The sequence below is a fragment of the Triplophysa rosa genome, linkage group LG7, assembly GCF_024868665.1.
Source record: "Triplophysa rosa linkage group LG7, Trosa_1v2, whole genome shotgun sequence".
Lineage (NCBI taxonomy): Eukaryota > Metazoa > Chordata > Actinopteri > Cypriniformes > Nemacheilidae > Triplophysa > Triplophysa rosa.
In genome coordinates, this window is record NC_079896.1 from 15,917,137 (window position 1) to 15,931,493 (window position 14,357).

At 45.2% G+C, this 14,357-nt stretch overlaps 1 protein-coding gene across 3 annotated transcripts in view; it reads right to left on the minus strand.

Annotated features, from left to right (window-relative positions):
- LOC130556366 (C-type mannose receptor 2-like) overlaps window positions 1–14,357 on the minus strand; it is a 29,123-nt gene continuing 14,766 nt past the window's right edge. For 2 of the 3 annotated variants that reach the window (XM_057337298.1, XM_057337296.1), the window contains 2 exons: window positions 4,583–4,924; window positions 1–4,504 (listed from right to left, as the gene is read on the minus strand). In XM_057337298.1, coding sequence (XP_057193281.1) covers window positions 4,113–4,504; window positions 4,583–4,924 — 734 coding nt within the window. In that variant the 3' untranslated portion in view covers window positions 1–4,112. The remainder of the gene's footprint in view (window positions 4,505–4,582; window positions 4,925–14,357) is intronic. The other variant, XM_057337297.1, reaches the window with a different exon arrangement.

The following is a 14,357-nucleotide window of genomic DNA, read 5'->3' on the forward strand; positions in this document are numbered from 1 at the left end:
GCGGTAGGGTTAAACCATTACTGTAGGCCTGGGGGGTTGCCTTCCATTTCTAGACTCTTTGCTATCACAATGCATGTAACATGCGAAAGTTCCACTTATCTATTTGTGCTTGATGGCCAGTGAAAGTCCTCACCACAACAAGCTATTAGATATAGATATTTAATAATCTTATTTGCTTTCTAATGTTCTCGCAATTGAGATTGATTGTTTTAGCAGAGACAGTAAGTAAGAAGTAAATTTTTCGATCGATTTTTTTCCCGGTCTGATCCCGGGGCTTTGTTGTCTTTTTGTCATGCTTCATTTGTTGGTTATATTTGCTTCAGGTTTGTGCATTTTAATTCACAAATCGTACAAAATTTGTCGTCTCCCAAAAACCGTGTCCTTTTTGTCACATCCATAACACATGTTTATGTCATTATAACAGTAATTATGACATTATCTGTGGGGGAAAATATACTTTTGAGCTTAAATGTTCTTGTACTTCATGTGAAGCATTGGCTAGAGGACAACCGTTCAAAAGGATTGTGGCCAGGGTATGAACTCTGTGATGGCTTTTCCTGCCATTTTCAAGGACTACAAGGACGGGCAGGGGAGCAGCTGAGACAAACCAGACCGTTACTGAAGTGCACAGAACAACCCCTCGCAAGTCTCTAACTTTAGGTCCTGTGAGATGGTGGGGCTTTCCTGATTTCACCAAGTGCGAGATGTTGACCCTGGGACAACATTTCAATCAACCAATGAGATTTGAGGGATTAGTTACACTTCATGTTAAGATTAAGCTAACCAAGGCTTTGGCCTCTGCACCCTTATTATTCATCTATCATTTCCCTCTGGTTTAAGGGATATGGTTATGGTTATAGAGTTTGGAGTGGGTGTAGACTTTTTCTACAAAAATGTTGTCAACAATGTTGCCATAACAACATCTCTTACTTGGCAAAATCTGTTCAAGCGAGATGGTGGAACCCAGTGACCTGAAGGACTCCACAGCAAAACAATTACAAAATATTGTGTGTTTTGGGCCATATTCGATTTAAATTGAATCTTTTAAAAGGGATAAGATATGCTCTGTCTCTACTTCTTCTCACTGGAAGCTGCTGTCTCTGTGAGCTCCGGCTCTTCTCCTCTGGCCTGTTCTCCTTGAGCTCTGCTCTTGAGTTCTGCCCTTACTTCATTCTCTTCCTTTTTACTTGAGCTTTGGAGTTCAGGCCACTAGGCCATGCTTCCAGGCTCTCCTCTTTCTTCTTCTAGACTTTATTTGGACTTACATCCAATTTTTCACATTTAATTCATTTAAATGATTTTAAATGATTCATTGGTTAATTTTAATATGAAATTACAATTATTTTATCTGTTAAACAAAACAAACAAAAAAAAACAATCCGAATCTGTGAGCGGCGGCAGGCAACCCCCTTGGCCTACTGTATTTATATACATATATACGTATATATATACACACAGTATATAGTTAAGAAACTCCACTTCTGCGCTGCGCTTCTGGCATATAACTAAACAAATCAAATGAACGAGTGCACAGTGAAGGCCAATGGTATGTCCGGCCTTGGCCGTGACCCCCAGGTAGCTATGGTTACTGAGGGAAGTCCAGTAATCTCCGGTGAGCGCAACCGTGTTTGTCTGTCTTAACGTAGCCTTCATGCTGAAGGTCTGGTAACTTTGGCCGCTTTTATTGGTCAAGGCCCGCCCCAAAAGACAATATGACTGACAGGTGAAGCTACCAATCCAGTATTGTTTTGTGCTGCGTCATGTTTAGTTGTGTGGAAATGTCCCCACAATCACAGACCGATGTGCAACTAGTAAATCATTCATTCACGATCGTCTCCAAATTTACTTTTACAATGAGGCTTCAGTCTCCTAGAGCACCGGCTTAAACACACATGTAAATATACGTAACTAAAGCAAACTAATGTAAGCATAAAACAGCTGTTTAGTAAGTTTTATGCATTAAAACAGAAAATACACAAAACCTACTTGGCAGAGAACAATAGCATTACTTACCATTGTACGACGGTGTGCACTTCGTCGACAGCCATGCCAATAAGATGTTCCCGGTAAACATTTGTTTGGAGCATATCTCTCCACTTTTTAACTCCAACAAGCAGTTCTGGAGAACCAAACACAAGACTAAACCTTCCTACTGCTATGTCAGCGTCTGTTCTTTCATCTTGGCCTGCATATGCGGCGGATATCCCCTTCACGTCGAGGTATTTTACTTGATCTTCCATAATAGATGTGAGAGGGCAAACAACAAGCAAAATTGTATCTCTATGGTACCCCTCCAAATTCTGGGAGACGGTGGGCCAGGCTTGAAAGATAAGACTTTTGCCATATCCAGTCGGCAAACATGTTAAAACATCTCTTTTAGACTCCACTAAGTACCTCAAACAAAACTCTTGACGTCTTTTAAAGAATCTATACTATGCACCTCGCATACTTTTAAAAAAGCAGCGTTTAGTCGGTCTTGATGAACGCTCATTGTCACTGATGTAACACGGAAGCTTTCTAATTCGATCGGACCGCTTTGTTTTGTTTCCCGGCGGACTGTTAAAGAACGTGACACACACGTCTCCCGGAAATCCTGTGGAATTTAACCATTCAGACAACTACTTCGAACTCGTTGAAGTGTTTCCAAAAAAGTGTGCCAAATGTATCTGACGTTCAGCCAACGGGTCGTGGGCGTGATACTATTCTCAACGCCTCTTCGACTTTAGCTTTCTCCTCTTTGTAGGAGTCGTGAATCTTGCTTGTAACAGTGGCTCTCCAAGGTAGTTCATATGTGTAATCTTTAGATGCGATGTGAATAATTTCAAGTAGACCCTCGTCCTCCACTACATTAACTGGCCTACATGCTGTAGCCACCCATTTAGCTATCGATGTGGTGAGTCTGTTGCTTGTGAAGTTGTCCATCCGTCTCCTCTGAAAACAATCGAGTGTTGTTTGACTTTGGCGAGGAGGAGGAGAGCTCTCTGTGTCAGTTGTATGCTTCGCCATCAAGTGATATTTTAAACTCGACGTGCTGCGGTGATAACTTAATTCATTTTGACAATAAATGCAGATCACTTTTGTCTTGTCGACAGAACCATCAGACATCGTTTTATATATGAATTTTCCATTCAGATGACCTTTCTCCTTCTCCATTTCTGTTTGCTGCTGCATGTCCATTTCCCATATGGGCAAGTCCAAGGGTCAAACAGAAAATGCGCGCTGCCTTAATCGCGCGTTAAAAATAACAGTGCCGTTAAAATGAATTTGCGTTAACGCGTCACTAATGCGGTAATTTTGACAGCACTAGTTTTATATACTGTATTTCTGTTTTTGTTGCTTCTCTGTCCATCAGTGGTTCTGTTTGTTATCACTTCATTATCTATTCACTCCAACATTCAGTGTTACATTTAGCAGCCTTTAGTATGCACACTAAGCAGTGTTCATTTTATGTGGGCTGACCCATGTGGGGCCTACGTGGACCCAGAAGACAGCCCACATCAAACCCAGCTGGGCCCCACATGACTGTGCTGGTTGGTGGAAGCAGAATGTTTTCATTTGTGCATTCATAATGTGAATAAAATGTCATTGTTTAAGTTAATTTCAGCTTAAAGTGCCACATTTAGTCAGCATCAATAGGCTGCCACTTTCATATCATAAATCTAAACATTTTTAATAACTGTGACGATTGAATATGGAGTGAAAAGTCAGGAGAGAAAATACTGTCTGTATATTAGAGTTTATTTTAACTGATCCATCACTATTACATGAATCCAACACACACAGAATGAAAGTCAACCTTCACCAGATTTCACCTCAAGTACAGAAGAATCTTAAGGAATCATTTAAGTTGCTATGTGAAGCAGAACAACCCTTTCAGTCATGATTTATTAACGATAAAGCACTAGCCTCAAGTACCTTATTGCTTTTAAAAGACGATTACTGCAATACAAGTATTAAAGCAAAACGATGTGTAATAAATGCAAATTTCTTAAAATAAAATAACTTTAAGCCTTCCTTCCTCTAAAAAATAGTTCCTGATCCCTGACATTTAAATGCTCCCTATTGCTAAATAACAAAATCAGAAAGTTAACAAAGGAACCAAAAAAGTCTCTTTATTTCTCCTTTCTTCTGCAGATGAAGTTGAGTTTGTGAGATCCAGGAAGGCTGATCCAGAGATGATCTCCTCCAGACTGAACCGCTCCAGATCTCACTTCACTCTCAGAGTTGTCCACTGCTGCTTCATTCCCCGGAGCCCAATTCTGATAACACACGACCTCTCCATTCACCCAGAACCAGATGCCCACAGAGCAGGAGTGATGTAACCCCAGCCACACCTCAGCAGTCCAGGCATGATGAAGAACTTCAGTCACCATGAGCTGAATCTCCTGTGAATCCACTGAGACCAGATCCACATGATTCTCTCTGCAGTATGTCACAGCTTCAGTCCAGCTCAGATTCTCCTGGATCAATATCAGCTCATCTGAACACACAATCAACACAAACACTGTGACTGAACTGAGATCAGTTTCATCATGAAGAAACTTCTGTCGTCAAACACACACATTGACTTTTATTAACTCACCTTCATGACACACAAAAGTGTTAGAGTCACTGCAAGATACGTCGTGCCATTTCCCCTCATTATTCATATCGACCGCTGTACAATCTTCATAACCACCATAATTATCAGGTTGACCAGACTTCCAGTATCTGAAGGTGGAGTCAGTGTGATCTGACCACTCCCACGAGTCTCTGAACAGACCAATCCAGACAGATCTCTGAGGGTCATTAATGATGTTGTGGATCAGTTGATTGTCAGTCTGGTTCCTCACCTTGATCAGATCAGTATGATGCTGTCTGCAGAATCTCTGAGCGTCTCTCCATGTTTTACTAGAAGTATCAATGATGTATGCTTTACTGCTGTCTGTTGAAGAAAATAAAGATTCAAGTCTCATGATGTTTTATTCATTACAACACTTACAGTTCATATGTCAATCTACAGAAACGTATTTCTTCTAAAAGTCTTGATAAATTATTAACTTGTTCAGGTGCCAAGCAAAAAGTGGGAGAAACATTTTGTTGCAGCTGAAGATTTAACTGAAGCGCGACTTCCCCTGGGCGTTTCGGTAGCTGGTCAGAGGTATCTTCAAAGAGCATATTTCTAAAAGAGCAAATTCTCCTACATCGTGCACATGTCGCCAGGCATGTCTCACCGCTGTAGTCTTGGGTGCGACCGCCCCATCCTCGAGCCAGACAGGCACGATACCTGCGTCACATGTCTGGGTCCCCAGCATGCTGAGGTAGCATCGTAGATACGACATGGTCGCATTGCGAGCACATGTCGATCACGGTATTGCGGTCATTGCTGGTTGTGTTCGTGTGAACACAGCCAAACATCGTCTACTTCCTGCTCGACAGCTGCTGCTAAGCCATCTGCGGCAGTGAGCAGTAGTGGTGATATGCGGTTCTCGTGGACGTAATACGTCACAGCTATTGCCGCGGAATGTCCAGGCCCCGTCACGCTCACCAAACCTGTCTCCTATGGGTGTCGTCAGACTGTCCCATAACGGAACCCCGCCACAGCGTGCAGAGGATGAGATTTCGGTTGCAACATCGTACGGCGACTTTCTGACATCAGACGCTAAGGACTCCCTGCAGCTCGGCCGGTCGAGCCCAGGACGAGGCCGACGCGGAGATATCAGCCATGCTTGCCCCTGCCGCCGTGAGCATCGGGCTCCAGTGCACCGCACTGCCTTCCCTGCAGCTCACGGCTGGACTCTTGGTGCCTGGATACGGAACACGGGGGAACCGTGACCCACCCAGGCACCAGTTTCCCGGAAGTGCATGTGAGCTCACGAAAGCCTGGGACGCCCCCTTTCGGCGCATTCACGGCAGACGAGCTTGGTCGCCCTTACTTCCCTCGACTCTGGAGCAGCTAAGGCCTACGTCGGTACCCCAGGTAAAGTTATACCTACAGACATCCGCCACCTGGTGAAACCGATCAAGGCTCCCTTCCAAAGCTTGTAAGTTCTTGTCATCGCTGATGCCGAGGGCTTACACTGCCGCAGATCAAGCTGCCTCCACGCTTCATGCCATGGCCACCCTGCAGGTCCACCAGGCTAAGGCGTTGAATCAGTTAGATGTGGGAAAGTCGCAACCCAGTGGTTATGCAGGAACAACGCCCCGCCACTGACCGCGCTCTTCGGGCGACCAAGGTAATGGCGCGCACGCTGGGTCGGATGATGTTCACTTTTGTGGTCCAAGAGAGACACCTTAGGCTCAACCTTTTGCAGATGTGAGACGTCGAGAAAGTCCACTTTCTTGATGCGACCATTGCGAAGCAGGGCCTGCTTGGTGACACCGCGGAAGACTTCCAACAGTTATCGACAGTGAAGAGGCAGACTGAGAGCATCCTCCCCGCCGCAACCCGGCCCCCGACAGGGCGTCGAGGTCCCGGATGGCATCTGCATGCCAGCAGCCCCGCCCCTCCATACCTCCGCACCCGGCTCCGGTGCCCCCAGAGGACGGAGATCTCATGGAGGGCATCAACTCCCTGCCAGCAGTTCTCCAGGAAGCGGCCCTGACAGGAACCACCTGGGGAGACCCAGGACATCGGGCGCAGCTCCGGCCATGCCATCGCTGTCGAGCCGCACTGGGATGGCCCTTGCCACGTCCCACCTCAAGCCGGGCCCTTCTCAGGGCCTGTCACCCACTTGGTCTCCAGGAGAGCTTCCTTCTCCCTGGGTGGCCACAGCATGCAGCAGCCTGTGCTCCGGCACCTCGACCGATTGGGCCTACGGGTCAACCAGGACAAGAGCACCTCTTATCCCGGTATGGAACTAGACTCTGTTACCATGCAGCAACCCTCACGAGAGCGTTCCCAGTCGATGCTGCGAGTTGCTGGATGCTTGCCTTGCGATGAAGAGGTCCCTGCCTCTCATTGGGGGCAAGCACGTTCTGTAGACAGCATGGCTGTCGTAGCGTATGTCAATCGTCAGGTGGCATACGATCACGGCAGATGTCGCAACTCTCAGCAGTGGGTTGTGTCCCTGCAGGTCATTCATATCCCGGACGACCTCCATCAGACAGCCGACGTGCTCTCTCGACAGGCCACGCTCCGGTGTCCAGCTCATTGGGAGCAGTTCGGGCAGGCACAAGTGGTCCTGTTCGCCTCCCTGCACACCTCCCATTGCCCGTTTGGGTACGCCCTGATCAAAGCCCTCCTCGGCCGGATACCTTTGCGCACAGCTGGCCACGGGACAATACGCTATATGGAAATACGCGTTCCCCCCAGTGAGCCTCTCCGCACAGTACCTTTGCAGAGCCAGGGAAGAGGAGAATCCCCCCGTCCACGCTCCGTGCCCTCCTGGGACCTTAACATGGTCCTGGTGGGCCTGCGTAAGGTCCCGATCGAGCCCCTGGAGAACCCTATCTTTCTCTCTCATGATGAAGACGGTTCTCCTGATGGCGATCGACTCCATCAGGAGGGTAGGGGATCAGCACGCACTCTCTGTGTTCAGCGAGTGCGTAGAGTTGCGGGTACCCCCACGTGGGATAGACCCCAGCCGGGCCACATGCCCAAAGTCCCCACCACTCCCTTCAGGGACCAGGTGGGGAACTTGCAGGAAGGGAGGAAGACCCAACCCCCACCGCGTCGTGTCCAGTACGCGCTCTGCGCCTCTACTTGGACCGAACGCAGAGCTCCCGACACTCTGAACAGCTCTTTGTCTGTTTTGGGGGACAGCAGGGAGGCTGTCTACAAACAGAGACTGGCGCACTGGATCGTGGATGCCATCACTTGGTTAACCTATCTCAGGCCCCTGCCCACTGGCAGTGACGGCTCACTCCACCTGGGTGGAGCCTCCTCGTGGGAACTGGATCAGGGCGCCTCTCTAGCAGACATCTGCAGAGCTGCGGGTTGGTTCGCACGGGTGTAGAAACGATGTTGGACCGGGTCTTGAGTAAGACCGACGGTCGGTTGGGCATATGCCTGCGAAGCACCTTCTCCCCTCTTCAGGCAAGTAAGCGCGCTACTCCAGCCTCCCTGTTTCATCCACTGGATGAAGTATAGGCATTCAATCCATCACTAAGCACTTCAGGTTTACGAGCCTGGTGGAGCGGCTGGTATTCAAAGCCCAGTATACGTGAGTTTTCCTCACGAGGCGAACCCTTGTATCTGAGCTAATGCTCCTCACGTAGTGACTCCCAATAGCTTTCTCACTGTTGGTTCCCCTTTCGGCGAACCTGTGACCTCCCCTCGGTGGACTCCAACGCTCTGTGCACCCCCGGGTGGGGTCCTGCACTAGTACTCCCATGAGGTGAGAACTTGTAGGTATTCAACATATTATCTCCCTTTGGCAGATGTGGTCTCCGTAGCGTCCTCCCTCACGCGAGGGGGTAGCGCTTCCCAGTGCTCCTTACGGTGTTGGGTGGCCATCTCGCCTCTAGAGTAGCGATGCCACCGCCTGTACGGCCGGTAGTAAGAGTCATTGTTGCGATCACACGAATTGATGCCTTACTACACCACTGGATGGTTACGATTTGGGGGGACGCTCAATTGTGACTCGCCCAGGCCGGTCAGTGTCATTCCGCTGGAAATGTTGATGCGGCGCAGCACCATGGCGTTTTTCGAGAGTAACCCCATTCTATCAGTCTAGTCTCGACACATTGTCGAGAGACCGACAGAAAGGGAACGTCTTGGTTATAGATGTAACCTCGGTTCCCTGATGGAGGAACCTTCACCCACAGCACATGATGAGTATCTCATCATATGAAAACAGTGAAGAGTCGCTCACTGCACAGCTCTGATCTCTCTGCTTTACAACAGCACATGCATTGATACAGAGAGAAATCTAACACAGGGGTCAAGGGTCAAGAGCCCAACTAAAGCAAACACTGATCTCCATGATGGTGACGTCATTTGAACCAATAAAACATCAACATCTGATCCTCTGTGATTCTCAATAACAGCAGGTGTTCATCACTAATGCTCAGTCATCATTTCATTACTCACTTAATTATCTCATTCACTTTAACTCTTTGAGGACTTGGATGTGACTTGAGACTTGCTTGTGACTTGAAAGGAATGACTTGGTTCCTCCACTTATTGCATTCCTAAAGAAGGAGATGTTTTAAAGTCAAAGTATTTTACTTCTGTGGTGGGTGTTGATTTGTAATAAAGATAAGCAATAATATTTTATAAGGTTGATGTCAATCATTTTATGACAGAATTAAATGTTGTGGTTTACAAATGTAAAAGTACTTTTCAGATAAACAGATCAACTGCAATGCATGCTGGGAATCATGAATGAGTTCTGTAATATCATGTTACCCAGCATGCATTGCAGCATGAAGTTTTATTTTGTTGATTGTCACCATTGTTGAGATTTATACACTGATTCTTCATGTCGAACTGATTCAGTGGGTTAAGTTTTTTGAAGAAATTTATTTTAAATATTAATAGGACGCTAGCAATACTATTTTTTTAAACTGTACTAAAGAAATCATCACACGAAGTTAAGATAACAACACAAATACTGAGAAATTTCTACAACTACTGTCAGTTGATTCTTTTTTCACTGTTTTAACAGATGTATTTAACACACTGTTATAACAGACATTGAAAACTTAACCTTAAAGTTCAAGAGTCAAGGTCCCAACTAAAGCAAACACTGAACACAATAATGATGGTTTGTTGAAATCTCAACATTTTTTCAACATTAATTTCAGGTGCAACAGTGATATTGATTCAATTCTATTAGCATTGACAAATCAACCATTATGAACATTGACTCAATGGTTTTGAATCATTGCTATCTAAGGCTCTTGCTATTGCTATCTGGGCAACTAGCAGATGAGTTGAATCAGGTGTTTTATATAGGGACACATCTAAAACATTCTGTCAGGGGGTTCCTGAGGATCAGGATTGAGAACCCCTGAGGTAAACCACTGACTTGATTTGACTTGAGACTTGACTTGCTCCCACCCCAACTGACCGGACGCCTGAAAAGCGTACTGCACGTGAAGGACTGTAATACATGGGAAGTTCACTCAAGTACTGAGGAGCTAAACCATGTAGGGCTTTATAGGTAATAAGCAAGATTTTAAAGTTAACGCGATGCTTTATAGGTAACCAGTGCAAGGTTGACAGAACCGGGCTAATATGTTCATACTTTTTTGTACGTGTAAGNAACATGTACAAACAGTTCTGAAAACAGCATCCCAAGTAGCAAAGTTCTTCTGGCTCACTTGTGGGCCACAACATGTTAGTTTCTGGCTCAGTAGCGGCTGTGTCCCCGGCCCAGATCTGGCCCACACACTGATACACTGAAAAAGAATCATTCACTCAACTTGACTCGGAGTCATCTGAACAGATTCATCTTGTTGATGTCAAGATCTCACTAGAGGAGAATGAAACACAACCACTATTAACATCTTCACTTATTACAGACACACTTTCACTTTATCTCATATGTGTATAAAAGATCTTAGTGTTAATGAGCAGGGTTTTTATCTATGTTTATATTTGATTAAAAACATGTTGGTTTAACGTCACCATAATGGTGATTGTTTTACAGTTTCACCTGATATGATGATGTCATGTTGTGAAGCTGTGGTGTTAAAGTGAAAATGGCTTGTGAAAGCTTGTGTGTGTGTGAAACAAATGTAGTTGATACGACATCATGCACTGTATTAACACTCAGTTTCATTTCTCAAGGAAGAGAGACATCAGCACTCATACAAACCTCAACTATGGTGACAATAGTAAAGTTCTGGTGCAAAACGTATTCATGCTGCAGTGCATGCTGGGAGTCATGGATGAGTTGTGTGCTATGAGGTTACCCAGCATGCACTGCAGCATGATGTTATTTTTCTTACCATTCTTCAGATTAATAGTCTGATTGTTGATGTCTCTGTGTATAGCAGGATATTGGTTTGAATTTTTTGCATGTTTGAAATGTTTCTCTTTGTAAAACTGAAGCTCAGAGCTGCATTCATGAACTTTGAGAGACTAAAGATAAGAACTCATATGATATGTGAGTTATGTCTTAGATGTTAGGTATGAATACAGTTTGTTCTGTGATGATCTTTGCATTTGGTCATCTTTTATTTTCTTGACCAAAGTAACACGTGTTTTAACACTATTGTAATGGTCAGGAAAGACGACTATCAAAAATGAAGAGTAAAGTGCTTAGTTAAATGACACAATGATCACCATAATGGTGACTTCATGCAAATTATTTTGAATGAAATATAAACATGTTATTTCTCAACAAAATATTTTGTACACGTGTGAAATAAAGTAAAAGTGTTGTGTATAATAAATAAGGGATAATGTACAGGCAGTCGGTTGTTATCACAGAAATAAGTCCCGACACTGTGATCACTGTGTCTTGTATCACACTGAAGGGGCTTATTTGGCAATAACAGCCGGCTGCTTGTACATTATCTCGCTTATTACACGGCTACTTGCCACATGAGAAAAAAATTGGACATGAAATGTGAATTTGAAATATTTGATTAGCTCATTTTTACAGAATTTTTCCACGAGGAAAAGACGTTTAGTTTCGGTTTTAAAGTAAGAAACGACATTAAAACGTCACGAACAGGCAAATTGGATTAATCATTTGTAAATATAATGTCATATATGTTATTAAAATACATTTATAATTCATTTTTGTGTAATATTAAACTGCCCCTCTCAAAAGGATTTGCAGCATCCAGGTTACAGGGTGTTATTAGTTTTGAGCGGTTGTTATTTGAAAATAACAACCCTTGGAAGGTCACGACTGGCCAATCAGAATCAAGCATTCAAATAAGCCGTGTAATGAGTGATGTTAAGGGTGTTTGTGTTTAATATTCCTCTGATGAGATCTTGACAGATTTAATGTTGATCTAAAGCTGGCCTTAAGTCTGTTGTAGATGTAGAACACTGAGCAGTGTTCATTTACTCTGTAACTTCACTCAGTTAAAGCATCAAGATGACTCTTTTCAGATGATTTAAAGGAGTCAAGTTGAGTGAATGAATCTTTTTCACGGTTCAGTTTATTCTTCAATTTTCACAAAGTGGGCCACATCTGGGCCACAGTCCTTCATTCAATAGTCTCTGGGCCAAATCAGGGCCACATTCATTTCTCTACTCACAATCAAACAGCGGTGTGTGGACCACATCTGGGCTGAGCTCGCCGAACCCTGTGTACCCCCCGGTGTCCTGTGAGAAAAGTTAGTTCGGGGAGAGGAGCCGGGGTGCTGGAGGGATGCTGATGCGCATCAGCCGGGCTTGATTATATGCTCCGGCTCCTCCCGAACTCTGTTAATAAAACATCATTTCACTAGTTTGCCTATGCAGATAATATTGATGGTAGCAGGAGTAGCGAGGGTATGCTTGTTTGGCGTGCTGTCCGGGGGGGCGGGCCTCGAGCTCGCTGGTTCCTGTCGAACCCGTTTCACTCCCCCTCGATGAGGGGAGTGCGCCGGGCTCAGAACCAGCCCGAACCCTGTGTACCCCCAAAAAGGCGCATGATGCCGGACAGCAGCCGGGTGACGCATTCCCCCCAAAAGGCACAGGGCTTGAGGCTGCCGTTGTGGCAAATGGTTTGGGAACGGGAGTGGGTGTAGGATGTGGCGTAGGCTTGGGACAGAGTGCGGGCATGGGCTTTGGACAGGGCTTGGGACAGGGAGTGTCTGCAGCGGCAGAGCGTGGGCTGGGACAGGGCATGGGCTTGGGACAGAGTGTGGGCTGGTGTCTGCTGTCGCAGAGCGTGGGCTTGGGAAAGTGTCTGCTGCGGCAGAGCATGAGCTTTGGAAGTGTCTGCTGTGTCAGCGAGTGGGCTGGTGAAAGATTGGTGCTGATGTTTTGGTTGATGAGGATGAGAGAGGCCTTTAGCAGAGTTTTAAGAGCGTGATTTACTCGAAGATCAGCTCCGAATATTGAGGGACCAGCGTTGCCATGGGGTCTGCCTTCGGTGCTAACAGCCTAAACTTTTGGAAGGAAAATCGAGAGAGGGCATCTGCTATCTGATTTTTTGACCCGGGTATGTGTTTGGCTGTCAAAATGAACTGATTGCAAGCCAATATCCATGTGAGGCGTCTGAGGAGAGGCATTAAGGCGGGTGAATGAGAGCGACCTTTATTAATGCAGTGCACCGTTGCTTCGTTGTCGCAATGAATTATGATGCTGGAGGCGNGGTAGCGCTTCCCAGTGCTCCTTACGGTGTTGGGTGGCCATCTCGCCTCTAGAGTAGCGATGCCACCGCCTGTACGGCCGGTAGTAAGAGTCATTGTTGCGATCACACGAATTGATGCCTTACTACACCACTGGATGGTTACGATTTGGGGGGACGCTCAATTGTGACTCGCCCAGGCCGGTCAGTGTCATTCCGCTGGAAATGTTGATGCGGCGCAGCACCATGGCGTTTTTCGAGAGTAACCCCATTCTATCAGTCTAGTCTCGACACAATGTCGAGAGACCGACAGAAAGGGAACGTCTTGGTTAAAGATGTAACCTCGGTTCCCTGATGGAGGAACCTTCACCCACAGCACATGATGAGTATCTCATCATATGAAAACAGTGAAGAGTCGCTCACTGCACAGCTCTGATCTCTCTGCTTTACAACAGCACATGCATTGATACAGAGAGAAATCTAACACAGGGGTCAAGGGTCAAGAGCCCAACTAAAGCAAACACTGATCTCCATGATGGTGACGTCATTTGAACCAATAAAACATCAACATCTGATCCTCTGTGATTCTCAATAACAGCAGGTGTTCATCACTAATGCTCAGTCATCATTTCATTACTCACTTAATTATCTCATTCACTTTAACTCTTTGAGGACTTGGATGTGACTTGAGACTTGCTTGTGACTTGAAAGGAATGACTTGGTTCCTCCACTTATTGCATTCCTAAAGAAGGAGATGTTTTAAAGTCAAAGTATTTTACTTCTGTGGTGGGTGTTGATTTGTAATAAAGATAAGCAATAATATTTTATAAGGTTGATGTCAATCATTTTATGACAGAATTAAATGTTGTGGTTTACAAATGTAAAAGTACTTTTCAGATAAACAGATCAACTGCAATGCATGCTGGGAATCATGAATGAGTTCTGTAATATCATGTTACCCAGCATGCATTGCAGCATGAAGTTTTATTTTGTTGATTGTCACCATTGTTGAGATTTATACACTGATTCTTCATGTCGAACTGATTCAGTGGGTTAAGTTTTTTGAAGAAATTTATTTTAAATATTAATAGGACGCTAGCAATACTATTTTTTTAAACTGTACTAAAGAAATCATCACACGAAGTTAAGATAACAACACAAATACTGAGAAATTTCTACAACTACTGTCAGTTG